At 42.2% G+C, this 14503-nt stretch overlaps 1 protein-coding gene across 1 annotated transcript in view; it reads left to right on the top strand.

Moving 5' to 3' along the window:
- The first annotated feature begins 3093 nt into the window (after positions 1–3093).
- The window catches only part of Supv3l1 (Suv3 like RNA helicase), a 26514-nt gene continuing 15104 nt past the window's right edge, over positions 3094–14503 (top strand). Inside the window, exons 1-6 of the mRNA XM_004623955.2 lie at positions 3094–3451; positions 8051–8128; positions 8847–8954; positions 9975–10089; positions 11733–11901; positions 13769–13880. Coding sequence (XP_004624012.1) covers positions 3178–3451; positions 8051–8128; positions 8847–8954; positions 9975–10089; positions 11733–11901; positions 13769–13880 — 856 coding nt within the window. The 5' untranslated portion in view covers positions 3094–3177. The remainder of the gene's footprint in view (positions 3452–8050; positions 8129–8846; positions 8955–9974; positions 10090–11732; positions 11902–13768; positions 13881–14503) is intronic.

The raw sequence follows: 14503 nt of genomic DNA on the forward strand, positions 1-14503 counted from the left end.
TAGCTCTGGCATGTCACACACTGGAGACGGCTTGCCCTCCTCTGTGCGCTGTTCCGCAAAGCTCTCTCCGTCCCTCCCCACTTACAAGTCTCGCCTGATCTCATCCCCATCTCCAAGTCAAAAAGATGTCCTTCTGTTTGAGGGCATTGCTGCACACACCACTGAGACTGTGCAAAAACACACTTTTATCTACTTTATTCTTTATGTATTTAGTACAGGGTCTACAGGGAACAGGGTCTTCGGGGCCACACTTTTAAAAGACATGATAATGGTGCAAGTTTGTGCATTTTAAGCTTCTTGAGGCTTCATACTGCTTATCTTGGCATACTCTGTGCCCATCACGATTTTTAAGTAAATGGGTGAACCTTATCTTCCTATATATTATACAATGAAAAATGAAGTATTGTCCTTTAGGAAAAATGTGGGCTCAATATGTAGTAAAAGTAGGACAGTAATTAAGTATTGGGTTAGAGGATAGATGAGGTTCTCTAGCAGTGTTATCAAGCTGTGGAGAGAACACAAGACAGAACAGAACCTTGTACAAGTTCCATAATTACATTGGATAGCGCCTCCAGCCCTGGTGTGGGGAGAGCAGATTAGATAAATTGCCTTCCTGCTGTTAATACACCTCAGCAGAAGACTATCCTAAAAGCTCACTTAAAACACACAATCTAGTGTCTAGATCATGACAGCCTTTACATCAGACACATACTAGAAACTTCAAATTACAGAATTTGGGTAGGCAAGACATGATAGGAAATGTACAGATTATATTTTTGCAAAAATTTCAATTATGAGCTTTTAGGAGTAAAAGCAAAAAAAAAAAAAAAAAAAAAAAAAAAAAAAATAACTTACTTTCTACTGCTTGTCTCACTTCCTCTTCTCTTCTCCCAATTACTGCTGTACTCATGCTGCCAATGTTACCATGTAGTGGGAAGCATATCTGCTTGGAAGCCGGGAAAGTAGGATCTTCTAACTCCTTAATATAACACTGGGGCAAGTTACCTACTGAAGTGATCTACCAACCTGGTGACGACTCTAAATGGTTACCAGCAACAACCATGAATCCAGGCCCTGGAGGCTGGGCTAAAAGCGGGAATGGAGCACGGACTGCCTTGAAACTTTGGATCTGACCCCTGCTTAGCTCTGCATGTCTGTTGATCACTTAAAAAGTGTAATGTAAGCTCTGTTAGCCCTAGGTTCACCTGGCCCTTCTCATCCTCGTTCCAAACTGAGGACACCACGAGTAACTAGATTGTTAAGGCCTGCAGGGACACTTACCAGGGCCAAGTCCAGAGCCAGGATGAGAGTACCACCCAAGTGGGCTCATGACCTGGGATGGAACAAAGCCTCTGCTTCAAGTGGGAACCCAGCTGTCCTTTCATGTGCTGATGGCTCTCCCAGCACCTTGCAGATGATGATCACCTAGGCTGCCAACTCTACAGACCCCTGCTCTTGCTTTTGTTTCCCTCTTTCCTCTACAACTCTAAAGCTACTTTCAGTCCTCCACAGACAGATCTTAACCTGTCTGTTCCCCAGCGTGGGTTATGCTGATTTAAAACTCCTTTCCTGCCCTTCACCACTGCTCCTCTTTACTGTTGCTACGGGATGGGTAGCCAAGCCTGGTTTGTTGAGACCCTTGGAGCTGCAGCTTTTGCCCTAAAACCCCAGGAGCAGACAAAAAGGAATTAACGTCACACTTGGCTTCAGTTCACTTTAAATGTATAGTTTATCCATCATCATTCTTCTGTTTTCCAAACCTGGTGAGACATTCTTGTTCAATGTCATTTTCTACATTTAGTTACTAAATTTCATAAGGATTCTTCTGTAAATCCTCTCCATTCCACATACACAGTTTTCTATAATTTAGACACATCAATCCCCCACTTTCAGTTAGAACTAATGCTGAAATTATAATGGGTTTTCTTCCCTTCCCAGTCAAAAGTTGATTTTGTCTGCTCTATTCTAGACACTTCCAAAATTAATGGTTTCTCAAAAATTTAATGATTATTTGTAAATCATCGAATGTGGCCTTTCTTATCTCTGGTATTTAAAAACTTTTAATATGCCTTTTCCATAGTTAAGACTGCTATGATTTACTTACCACTTGTTTGCTTTTGTATCTGGCAAAAATCTGTTTACAGGAGTGAAACTTTTTTAAACTATGTAATCAGTATAATAAGTATTTGCAGTATTTAACATGTAGTGTTATCGATTGGAAATTCTGACTGCAAAACGATTCTGCATGTATCCATGCTGTGGAGGAAAGGGTGGGAAATGGGAAATAAAAAGAATTAAGGTGTATTATGTAAGTATATCAACTCTCCAAGATGAATTTAACCATGTATTGCAAATGTGCTAATAAAATTTTAACAAGATTTTTGTAACTCAAAGGCACAAAGTTACTGTAGTCTCATTTTATTTCATAATGTCTACCTTGACCCTCCAAAATCTTAAATGTACGTATAAAGGGGGATGTGGAATAACAGCTTGTTTTGAACTTAAATGTTACGACCTCACTTGGACACAGTATCCAACTAAAGCAAATTAAAATCAACTTTATGCCGTGTGCTTGCGACATCACGTAGTTGGATTTTACACAAACCATTAAATACAAGCGCTGTATACACACGCGTCACACAAAAGCCTTACCTAATACAACCAAATTTCTCTGCAAGCCTGTGAAGGCTGATCAAATATTTTCCAAATCTACCCTAGTAGGAAGCGAAGGCTAATTGTTGCAGTAAAGATTTGGGAAAAGCATTTAACATCCCGCCCAGCACAGCCCGCGTGCTCTGCAGCCTACCCGCTCACACGCTCGCGTACGCATGCTTACCGAACCGCCCAGTTTGCGTCACGTGACGCAGCTGTGAGGCCCCCTGCCTCACATAGGTGACCCCGAAAAGATGCCTGATTATATCGTGCCATTGGCGTCCTGATTCCAATTTGCAAAGAAAGCGTAGAGAAGAATTCATATCTTGTGCTTTTCCCTGAAGGGATTTTCCATGTGGAATGGTAACCTTGTGGCATTAACCCTTTTCTCACTGATCTGGCGTTTCCTTGGATAGTTCGCTTCGCGGCCTGGGTCTTTCCGGACCGCAGTCGCTGCCGGTGCGCGTCACCGTCCACCGCCGTGTCCTGGGTCAGGTCCAGGCTGCCTTGGAGACTGCGGACTCGATGTCCTTCCCCCGGTGTGCCTTGTTGTGGGCTCGGCTCCCGGCCGGGCGCCAGGTTGGCCACCGGGGAGCCGTCTTCTCTGCCCTTCGCGCTCATTGTGGGCCCTTTCCTGGAACTCCAGCGCGCGTCCCTGGCCTTGCAGCCTCCTCTTCCTCTGCGTCCGGTGGCTCCAAAGCTCCGAACACATCGTTATTCGTTCCCTTAACTGTGAAGCCTCAGGGTCCCAGAGCCGACGGCGACGTCGGGGCCGAGCTAACCAGGCCTCTGGACAAGAGTGAGTGAGCGAGTGAGCAGGGGCGGGGGCAAGGGTGGCTACTGGGCAAAGGGAGGCCCTCTCCTCTCTCCTGGTGACCTGAGGATTCCTCGTGCTCTGTCGTGCCTGGATATGGCTTTCTCCTTGACTGGTTTGCAAGTCACCTCAGCACTTGGGGCTGCATCTAATTCATCCTTAACGTCTCGCTCTAAAATGACGTTTTCGCAGTGAAAACTCCCTTGCTGCTCTGAGTGATTTAAAACCTCGTGTTGGGAAGATTCAGGCCCTCACCCCCAGCTGTTAGGCGTTCCCCCACTTTGGTATTATAGTCTGCTAGTTTCCACACTGTTTTCTCCGGAGGAAAAAAACCAAAACCAAAAAAGGATGAGGCAGTTAAAAATAAGAGGAAGACTTCTTTCAGTATCTTTGTCCTTGACTGTGCGCGGCCACAAACTTAACACTGTGACGTCCTATTGTGATTGCCGAGGGGAAGGAGATCCGGGTCCCGAGGAACATGTGGATCACCCACTATAAATAATACAAGCTAGAATTTTACAAAGACATCTTTGCCTACGGCCATAGGTACCATAATCACCCAAGGCTCAAGTGAGTGCAGTGAGTTTTGTCCCAGAATTGTCTTGGGGTAGAGTTGACCGAGAACAATTCTTCGCTTATCTGTTGACCATTTGTGTGTCTTTTGAAGAAAGTATGTTTTTAGATCCTTTTTTTTAGATTGAGTTATGTGTTTCCTTGCTATTCTCTCGAGTTCTTTGTGTGTTTGATAGTGTCCTTTATCGGGTGTGTAGTTTGCACATATTTTCTTCCAATCCATGAGTTTCCTTTTTTTCCCCTCTGTATTTAGGACAAGGTCTACAGAGTCTCACTACATAGACCGGACTCATAGTGATTCTCCTGTTTTCAGCCTCCCAAGTGCCAGGATTACAGGTGCCCACCACCATGCCCAGTCGTAATCACCCTCTCTGCGCGCCCCGTGGGTGGGGCCGGCACTTCATGCGGGGAATCCAACCCTGGCTGCTGCGCTCTGCCTAAGCAGGGGCTTTAGTTTGCTGAGCTATCCAGCTGGCCCATAATCACTTTTATTTTTAATCTAGCAGACTCTTCTTTGTTCACTTATTTGCTTTTGTATTTTAGGAAAAAGTCTACAGGGTGTTCAGGGTCTCACTACTAGATAGGACTCGTGATTCTCCTGTTTACTGCCTCATGAGTGCTGGGATTATAGGCCTGTGCCACTACACCCAGTCTCAATTGCAGTCTCAGTGCGCCCCTGGGGCGGAGCCGGCATTCTTTGTTCTTTAAAGTAGCTGAAATGCTGCTTTCTGATCAGCAAAAGTTGAGTTTCTGTGCTTCTTTAGCGTCCTCTAGTTTCCTGCTATGACACACATTGCACTTGCTTGATCACTGATTGTTTTCATACCCCAGATTACATCTGAGCTTCAGGAGGGTGTGGCCACAGGTCACTGCTGTGTCTCTCGACATACTCAGTACAGTATATATTAAATATCTACAATGTGCCAGGCACACTGTACTAGGCACACAAGAGCTGCTTTTCATGTATGTGTCCAGCTATCTTGCCTTCTGCTTATTGTAACACAGAGTGGCATAGCTGTAGATTGGCTGTTACTCAAAAGATGTTGCATATTTGTGAGTTGAACATTACTTAACTGACCTTTTCTCCATTTCCTGATTTTTACAGTGAGAATGTTTTTGCTGCTTACATGTCTATAGATAGTGAAAACCAACATAATATGTTTAGTAAAGCCCTTTTAAAAGCGTAAGGAGACGAACAAATGTACATGTTGTTTTTGAAAAGTGGAATTAAAGTTTCTGGGTTGTGATCCTACAGTAGAACCTGTGAGCATGAAACCTGGAGAACTATGCCCTGAGACACAGACGGTCTGCCTTACCTATGTAACAGATTCATGAGAGGATTTAACAATAATTTTGTACTTTTAGGTTATTGTGCAAATGGAAATTTTTTTTTCCCCTAAGCTTCTCTTTCCTTGGATTGTAACTAGTTGGTTTGAATTTTTTAAAATCAGATTGTATTGGCACATTTTCTTTTTTTGGTACATTTTTTATATACATAACGGTCACATTCATCATAGTCTGAATGTTTTTTAGAGGATGGTTTCCACCCGTAATCAACTGGCTTCAGTGTATGTGTGTGTTTAATAGACAGGATCTTGCTGTGTGGCCAGCCTGACCTTGAACTCCCAGCTATCCTACTTTAGCCTCCAGAGTGCAAGCCACCACTACACCTTTTACTTTGTTGCATTTTCATAAATGCTGTTAAAGTGACAAATGTAAGTATTTGAAAGTTGTAGTAGTGAGCCCCCAGTGCTGAGCATAAAACTCCCCTTCATGCTAGGGGAGTGTTCTACCACGAGCTGCATTCCCAGCCCGCAGCTATTCCCCATAGCAGTGCAAACACCCCCCCCCCCACCCCATGTTGGCTGAGCTGGAAGCTTTGGTCATCTCAGGTGGAGCAGCAGAGGGGGAGGGTAGCGTTCTGGCTGTCCATGGCTGGCAGATTCACCTCCACGATCTCATTCTCATTGTTAGTTTCTTGGAGTAATAAAACAGAGAAAGCTTAATTTTTTTGAAAAAAATATTTCTGTATACTTCTGTAGTAGGTAAATTTTTTTAGTGCTATTTCCATTGTTCATGTTTTGCAGTTATTTAAAATAATCATTTGATACATCTTTTGGATAAAACAAAATACTGGCCCAGAGAACTCTCACTTTTTTGATACTATTTTTACTATTACTGTTATTATTTTGAAGTAGGGTCTTTGTATGTTCTAGGCAGGCCTTTGCCTTACCACATAACCCAGTCTTCCCTCAGTTTCACTCAGACCTTAACCCTAATCCTAATCCTGCTGCCACAGCTTCCTAGAGTGCTAAGAGTTACAGGTATGTGGTACCACATGTGGTTGAAACCTCATTTTGAAGCACTTAAAATGTATAAAGTGGCATGGATCTTACATAACATGGGAGTATTAGAGGAAATAGGTAATTCTAAATAAATGTGATCTGTCTTTAGTTGTATTGAGTTTATGGGTCAGCAGAATTTTTTAAAGCAGCTTCATATGCTTTTCCTCAACCTTTTGTATCTTTTCCCCCCATTGATACAAAGAATTTGTTCCTGCTACTAAATTCAAAGTAATAGAAACCCAAAAATACCATTTTATGTGTGTGTGTGTGTGTGCGCGCGCGCGTGTGTGTGTAGGTGAGATAGAGAAAGAGGGAGAAAGGGAGAGAGAATGAAGAAGAGCAAGATGGCACCTGCTGTACGTTGTGGGCAGATATAATGGTTAAAATGTTCCTGATGGGACCCTCACTTGTTACTGCTGGTGGCTCTGAGCTAGGCTGCACACTGCGGGGTAATACATGCACTACTGGAACCTGTGTGATCATCGCATCAGGCAGCCCAGAACAGGCCCATCAGGGTGTTACAGCTGCCGAATCAACAGGCATGCGTGTACCACCAGGGATTCAAGTGGGCAGGAATGAGTTAAACCATCCATTTTGACATGTCACTATTTAAAACAAATTTCTGTTAATTAGGTGCTTTGTTCTTGGTTAATTTCTTCCATGACTGGGAGTTGTTTTGCAGTACAGGAGATTGAACTTGGGACCTTGCATTTGCCAGGCAGGTGCTTAACAGTAGTATTTTACTTTTTTACCTATTTATTTTCATCTTTTTTTTTTTTTTTTTCTTGGCGGAACCAGGGATTGAACTCAGACCCTTGTGCTTGCCAAGGAAGTGCTTATTCTACTGAGCCATCTCCCTGGCCTCTATTTTCATCTTTTTTAAGCAGGGTCTTTCTATGCAGTTCAGGCTGGTCTTGTACCAGCTCACTTTATAGCTCAGACTGGCCTTGATCTTACAGCAATCCTCCTGCATCAGCCTCCCAAGTGCTGGCATTACAGGTGTGTGTCACCACACTGTACAGTGGTATTTTAGCATGTACAACATTAGTGTAGTCCTAGCTTAAGATATTTTCATCTTTAGAATTACTGATTCATAGTGGCATGTCATTTTTTCTAATAACACAGAAATTTCTCTGCTATTAAAATGCATCCATCTGACTTTGGTTTATGTCATCTGACTTTGGTTTGGGGTGCTTCCCTCACCTCCACTGTCCTAAGTTATACTGTTTGAAACAGTGTAAGAGTAACCCAAATTCCCTGAAAGTCATCGTCTTCAAAGCACAAATCATTTCATTATCCATTTGCATAAAAACATGCTTACTGGCTTTGTTTCTAGATGTGTTTTAGCTGCTCATCAATGTACAGAATGACTGTAAAGTGCACAAAACAACACAATATATAAAAGTACCTGTTAAAAGCTAGAGGGTAGCTCTGAGCCTGTCGCACCTGCTCATTCCTCTGCTGTGTGTCAGGGATATAACACTGTTTGACTTTATTATTTTCTAGACACTTTGTCTCATATTAATGCACAAAGAGGGATCAACCAACCTGTCAGGTTTTTGCAGTATATATTGAATGACAACATTAGTTATGAGTTCAGGTTTTATTTGCTTTTTGGACATGTTTCTAAAGTAGGAAATATTAAATTTTTATATCTTTCTTATAGATGAAGTAAAGAAGATCTTAGATAAGTTTTATAAGAGGAAGGAAATTCAGAAACTGGGTGCTGATTGTGGACTGGATGGTAAGACCAATAACATCTTTCTAGAGTTGTTGAATTATTTTATTTATTTATTTTTTGCCAAGCTCAGCCTGCTGTGAGGGTGGGGCTGGTGTGGCACATGGTGCTGGGGATCCAACCGCAGTCCCCTGTACCTGCCTAAGTTTGTGTAAGCAGGTGCTTTAGACCACTGAGCTATATCACTGGCTCCTATTGCATTACTTTTGAAGAGTAATGCTTTGTCAGTATTGTGTGGGACCTCATGTGGCCTGGAAATAAGTACACAGTTGTGGCCTGGAGATGGGTCTCTGCCTTCTGCTTCTCGGCAGGTGACTGACCAGACCCACCGCCACTGAGGCAGACTGTGGACAGAAGCTGCATATTCATCCTTCTGTTGTGTTGTGCTAGGAGTTCAGTTTTAGCCCCAATCTCAATAATGCAGCTGTCCTGGATTATTACAGTAATAATAATAATAACTGGACATGGTGGTGCATACCTGTAATCCCAGCACTTGGGAGGCAGAGGCAGGAGGATCATTGTGAGTTCAAGGCTGGCCTGGACTACAAAGTGAGCTCAAGGCCATTCTGAGCTGCATAGTGAGACTCTATCTCAAAAAGAAAAAGGACAAAATAATAATAATAATAATAATAATAAGGCACATTGAGTTTCTTGTGGTTTGTATGTGCTTTTAAATTGAAAACTGAAAACTAGGCTTTATGTATTTTACTTCTGTTTTCCACAGCCCGTCTCTTCCACCAAGCTTTCATCAGCTTTAGAAATTACATTATGCAGTCTCAGTCCCTGGATGTGGATGTTCACATTATTTTGAATGACATTTGCTTCAATGCAGGCAAGTATTTAGGCTATTTAAAAAAATCCTACTGGCTGTATTTGCTGTTTTTTCTTGTTTCTCCAGCAGGGCTTGATTTAGACTAGGTCCTGGTAAGGTTCTCTGTAATAGTTTACCATTTTCATGTGAAACCTTCTAGATCACTTGCTTTAAATTGGGTTCTTCATAAAGTCGGTCACACATATACCTTAGATGGGGATCTAACTGTGTATTGGTGGTATATGCCTGTCATCCCAGTACTTGGGAGGCTGAGGCACAAATATTGCAAGCTTGAGAACAGCCTGGGTTATATGTCTAGGCCCTGTCTTAAAACACAAACCAAAATCAAAGCAATAAACAGTAGGCCTTGTTCAACAAATTGAGCCTTTCTGTTGTATGTTAAAACAGGCCAGATGAAATGAGCTCTCATGTGACAGAATTGGTGCATGGAAGATTCTGTTTCTGTCATAGGTTTCTTTCTCCTTCATGTCAGAGTAAAGCTTTGTCATATGAGGAAAAAAGGAAGAACATCGTTTTATTCCCATGGGCAGTTTGACTTTGGTTATAATTTTTGATATATTTAACTCTTAGACCTTTATGTTGTGAAGACACGGAGGGAGCACATAGATACAGAGCAGAATGGGATGCACACACTCTCCTTCAAAGCCACTGAGGTGTGGCGGATTCTCGCTGAGAAGTCAGTTCATGTTCTTGTGTTGGTTCTTGTGGTCTTTGCACCCAACCGGAGGTACAGCTTAGTGGTAGCTGGTTTGCTTAGCACATACAAGGTCCTGGATTTGATCCTCGGCATCAGAATTTTTAAAAGTTTATAATTTCATCTGTCTTGTTGTGACTGGAGGCTTCACTCGAATGTATGCGTCCAGATTCATTCTTTATTATTTAACTTTTCCCAGTGCTAATCTTTGCCTGTTTGCAGTAGAGGGTTAGAACGCAGTGGTTGGCAGCCAGTGTTCTGTTTCTCTGAGTTGGGACACCGTATAGATTGCACATGTTAATGCAGTGTTTTGTTTTATTTTACAGCTCATGTGGATGATTTATTTCCATTTTTCTTGAAACATGCCAAACAAATATTTCCTGTGTTGGAATGTAAGGATGATCTACGGAAGATCAGTGACTTAAGAATACCACCTAACTGGTTAGTTCCTTGCTTTATGGATTTGGAGTTTTCAGTTTGTAGTCTGGGAAGACTACTGATTATTATCTTAATGTATACCAGATGGCAGATTATGAGTTGTCTAATTTCTTGTTGCTGAGACATAATACCTGACCCCCACAGTTGAAGGAGGAAGGTTTTAGTGTACGGTCAGCTGGCTGTAAGGCAAGGTGGCATGGAAGAGACAGAGTTCATGGCATGGCAGACAGGAAGCCACAAGACATCAAGGGAGTGGAAAGGATTATACTTCTTGGCCATGCCCGAGGTGACCTCCTTCCTCCCTGTGTCACACCCAGTGGTGAACCCTTCAGCAGACCCATCCAGTTTCATGCCCCTGTGATCGTCACCTCCCAAGAGCCCCATAAGATATCGAGCTTGGTTTGTGATATATTTTTTTTAAATTTATTTTATTATTGTGTGTATGTGTGTGTGTGTGTGTGGCCAGCTCAGCCCACCAGGGGGCAGGGCTGGCTGGCATGTGGTGCTGGAGGATCGAACCGCGGTCCCTGTGCTTTGCTAAGCTTGTTCTAAGTAGGTGCTTTAAACCACTGAACCATCTCACCAGCCCCTGTGATATTTTTCCTGAAAAAACAGGCAGTTAATTCTTTGAGGCAATTGACAGGTATCTCTTCCCAATTCTGGTTAAGTTTGGGTTTAGGTGTTATCAGGGCATATCTGAAGGAGCCCTGCTTTGGGGTTGTGTCTTTAGGTCTGAGCAGTAGCCTTCTCGTATTTCAACTGAAGGCCTGCTTGTTCACGAGTTTTTTCCCCTGTGGCTGGGAAAGCAGCATCTTCTAGGACTGCAGGACCTCTCTGAGGCTCTGTAAGGTCCTTGGTGGCTGCTCTCTTATAGGCCTTGCTGATTCTCACCTCGCATATAATCAGCCTGCCCTGGGTCAGGGACCCACAGGGAACCCACACAGATTCCAGGGCTTGCTCCCTGCACCCTCTCTGTTCTTCCACACTCTGCCCTTCAAATTCTAGCAGCTTCGTCACCTCTGCTCTTGATCTCTACTGCTCTGTTAATGGCACTGTTGTCATGCTTTGCTTCGGTTCCATCTCCTGTGCCCTACCGGGGAAAGCACATTCATCTCTAGCATTCCCTTCTTTCAGGGGTTACAGTCCTGCACTGCCTGTATCCATTCCCCCACAGAATTTATGTGTATCTTGCTCAGTTTTGTGCGCTTGCTTCTTGGCGGAGAGCATGTCTACTCCTTAGCAGTTGGCCCATCTTGGCCAGAAGCAGAAGACTGGATTAGACTTGCCTATATTAAAGTTTGAAGGCCTGGGAATATTTTTATTTAAGGCACAGTGTTGAGTGCTGTGCGAATGTTACTGATAGGTCTGTGGAGCTTACAGCAGTTTAGGGTTGTTTTAGGTAACTCCTAAAGAAAAGATTGTGCAATGGGAGAAATACCAAGGAAGTAATTTGCATTTGGATTTTTTGCCTTCTAGTCATTTTTAGAAATCAGTAATTATTTTGATGTGAATGTGAAATTAGACATTTAGTTTTAAAGACTATTGTGTGACTGTTAAGAGGTTGTTTAATTTGGGCACACACATCCCCCATTGATATCTTTGCTAGAAGAAACAGTTAACTAAGCTGTTTACCACTTACGTTTTAGGTACCCAGAAGCCAGAGCTATACAGCGGAAGATAATATTTCATTCAGGTCCCACAAACAGTGGAAAGACTTACCATGCAATCCAGAAATACCTGTCAGCGAAGTCTGGAGTGTACTGTGGTCCTTTAAAATTACTGGCACATGAGATCTTCGAAAAGAGTAATGCCGCTGTTAGTATGTTACCAAGTATTTGCTGTCTTTTGTTTTTTTTTTTTTGAGGGTAAAGGTGGATCCAGGGAAAAGATATATGTAGTAATTTACTGTTAACAAAAAATTACTTTATTTCTATGCACCTAAGAGAGAGAGTGATACTTGTAAGAAGTACCTTTGTTATATGTACAATTAAGAAGGAAAAAGATGCAGCTAGCTGAGCTCTGGGAGGTCATCAGTGCTCAAGGTGCATCCTGATTTCCAAGGTACTAAAATGTGAAAAAGTGCACACATTAGAGCAAATGAAATAAAATAGTATAGAATATTTCACCTATGTAGAGAAATGCAGAGAACATACGCAATAGTCTTGCACTTTAAACCACTACCCAACTCCGTTAGGACCTCGCTTGCTTCATTTGTTTTGCATGTGTGCGTGTGTGTGTGTTGGGATGTAACTGGGAATTGAATCTGAGGAACACTGAGCTACAGCCTTAGCTCATTTTTAGAATTTTACTGAGACAGGGTTTAAGTTGCCTTGATTGGCCTACAGCTTGGTATTTTTCTGTCTCAGCCTCCTGAGTGCTAGATTTGCAGGCCTGCATCATGGTACCTTGCTCGCTCAGACTTTTTCAAACGTAACCATAAGTTATTTACCTAAAACTTGAAACAAAATACCTTTCATTTACTTGAAACAGGGTCTTGCTGTGTTGCCCAGTCTGGCCTCAACTTTGCAACCCCCTTGCCTCAGCTTCTTGAGTAGCTGGGGTTGTAGGTAGTACCACTACACCCAGTTCCTAAAGCAGTATTACTAGAAAACCGTTATTTAATGCACAGTCCTTGTGCTAGCTTCAGCAGCACATATGCTAAAAAAGAATTACTGTGTAGTCCATAATCAAATATTGTTAGTTGTCTAATAATGAAACTATTCCTGTGTTCCTCCAGGATCCTGTGCACGATCTTCATACTCTGTTTGCCATTACTGTAGTTTCCATTGATTGGGAATAATTCTTCAGTCTTCTTTGTCTTTACATTTTATTTTTTTATTTTTTGGTGGTACCAGGGATCCAACTCAGGCCCTTGTACTTGCCAGACAAGCACTTATTCCACCGAGCTGTGTCCCTGGCCCCTGTAGTCTCCTCATTTGTGTTATACACTGTTGCTTAGTTTGGGTATGGCTGATGTTCCTTCAGGATTACACGCAGACCTGTAGAAGAACCTTGATTGCAGTGTGCCTGGACTTTGCCAGATTTAACACCAGAAGTGCTGTATTCCGTGGAACCCCTCCGTCTCCAGCATGCTGGGATGGTTGATTGCCTTAATATATCCTAGCAGGGCTGTTGGCCATTCTCAGGGAATGAGTTTGTTAAGAAGTTTGCATTCTTAAATTTTACTAGCATTCTTCTTGAGGGTAAAAACGGTTCATGTTCGTTTTAATAATTAGTAATGTGATATAGAAACTATAATATAAAGTTTAAAAATGAAATTACCAGTTTTTTGTGCTTCTGTTACCTGAGAATTTAGCTGACTTGGTGTTATTTCTCTTTACCTATGTTATGTAAAAAGGTAACTATTTTTTTCTTTTTATAAAAAGGGAAAAAAATTGGGGCTGTTTTATTTTTGCTATTAAATACATTTGATGATAATGGTGGGAATACAGAATTAAAATCCAAAAGTTATTTTTGCTGCTTTTTTTGTCTTTGTTTCTTTTCTTTTTTTGAGATAAGACTTTGCTCTGTAGTCCAGGCTAGTGTGGGACTTCCTGTACAGTCCAGGCTGATCTTGAACTCAGCCGTTGTTTTCAGACAAGATCAGGTGCATGCAGGATGGTAAGGCTGTCGACTGGTTTTCCAAATAAAAATAAGTTGAAGTTCCTTTTTGTCATTCCAGGGTGTGCCTTGTGACTTGGTGACAGGTGAAGAGCGTGTGACAGTTGAGCCAGATGGGAAACAGGCCGCCCACGTTTCTTGTACTGTTGAGATGTGCAGTGTTACAACTCCTTGTATGTATATGCCATTTAAAAAGTGACTGAGTAATAATAAAAAAATACACTGGATATATTTCATGTGTTTTGTTGTGAAACGCATTAAAAATCTAGAACAAGAATAGTATATGAATACCTACTACTTGCTACTAGTAAACATTGTGTCATACTTGCTTTGTTTTCTTCTGTATTTTGATGTTTTGAGACTCACTGTGTAACCCAGGCTGGCCTCAGACTCCTGGTGATCCTCACTCAGCCTCCTGAGTGCAACAATTACTGCACCTAACTTTTGGTTTTTTTTCTTTTTTAATGTACAGGGTCTACAGGGTCTCACTACATAGATCAGACTCATAATGATCCTCTTGTTTTCAGCCTCCCAAGCACTGGGATTAAAGGCAACCACTACACCCAGCCCCAATCGCCATTTCAGCCCATCCCAAGGGTGGAACTGGCTTGGCATGCAGGGGATCGAACCTCCACCTCTGTGTCTGCCTAAGCAGGCACTTTAATCCACTGAGCTATCTGGCCAGCCCAACACTCAACTTTGTCTTTTTTGTGGTATTGGAGATTGAGTCCAGAGAGTATTGACATATATCCCATGCCCTTATTATTTTATTTTATCTTATTTTATTTTATTTTAA

The sequence above is a fragment of the Octodon degus genome, unplaced genomic scaffold, assembly GCF_000260255.1.
Source record: "Octodon degus isolate 3935 unplaced genomic scaffold, OctDeg1.0 scaffold00005, whole genome shotgun sequence".
Lineage (NCBI taxonomy): Eukaryota > Metazoa > Chordata > Mammalia > Rodentia > Octodontidae > Octodon > Octodon degus.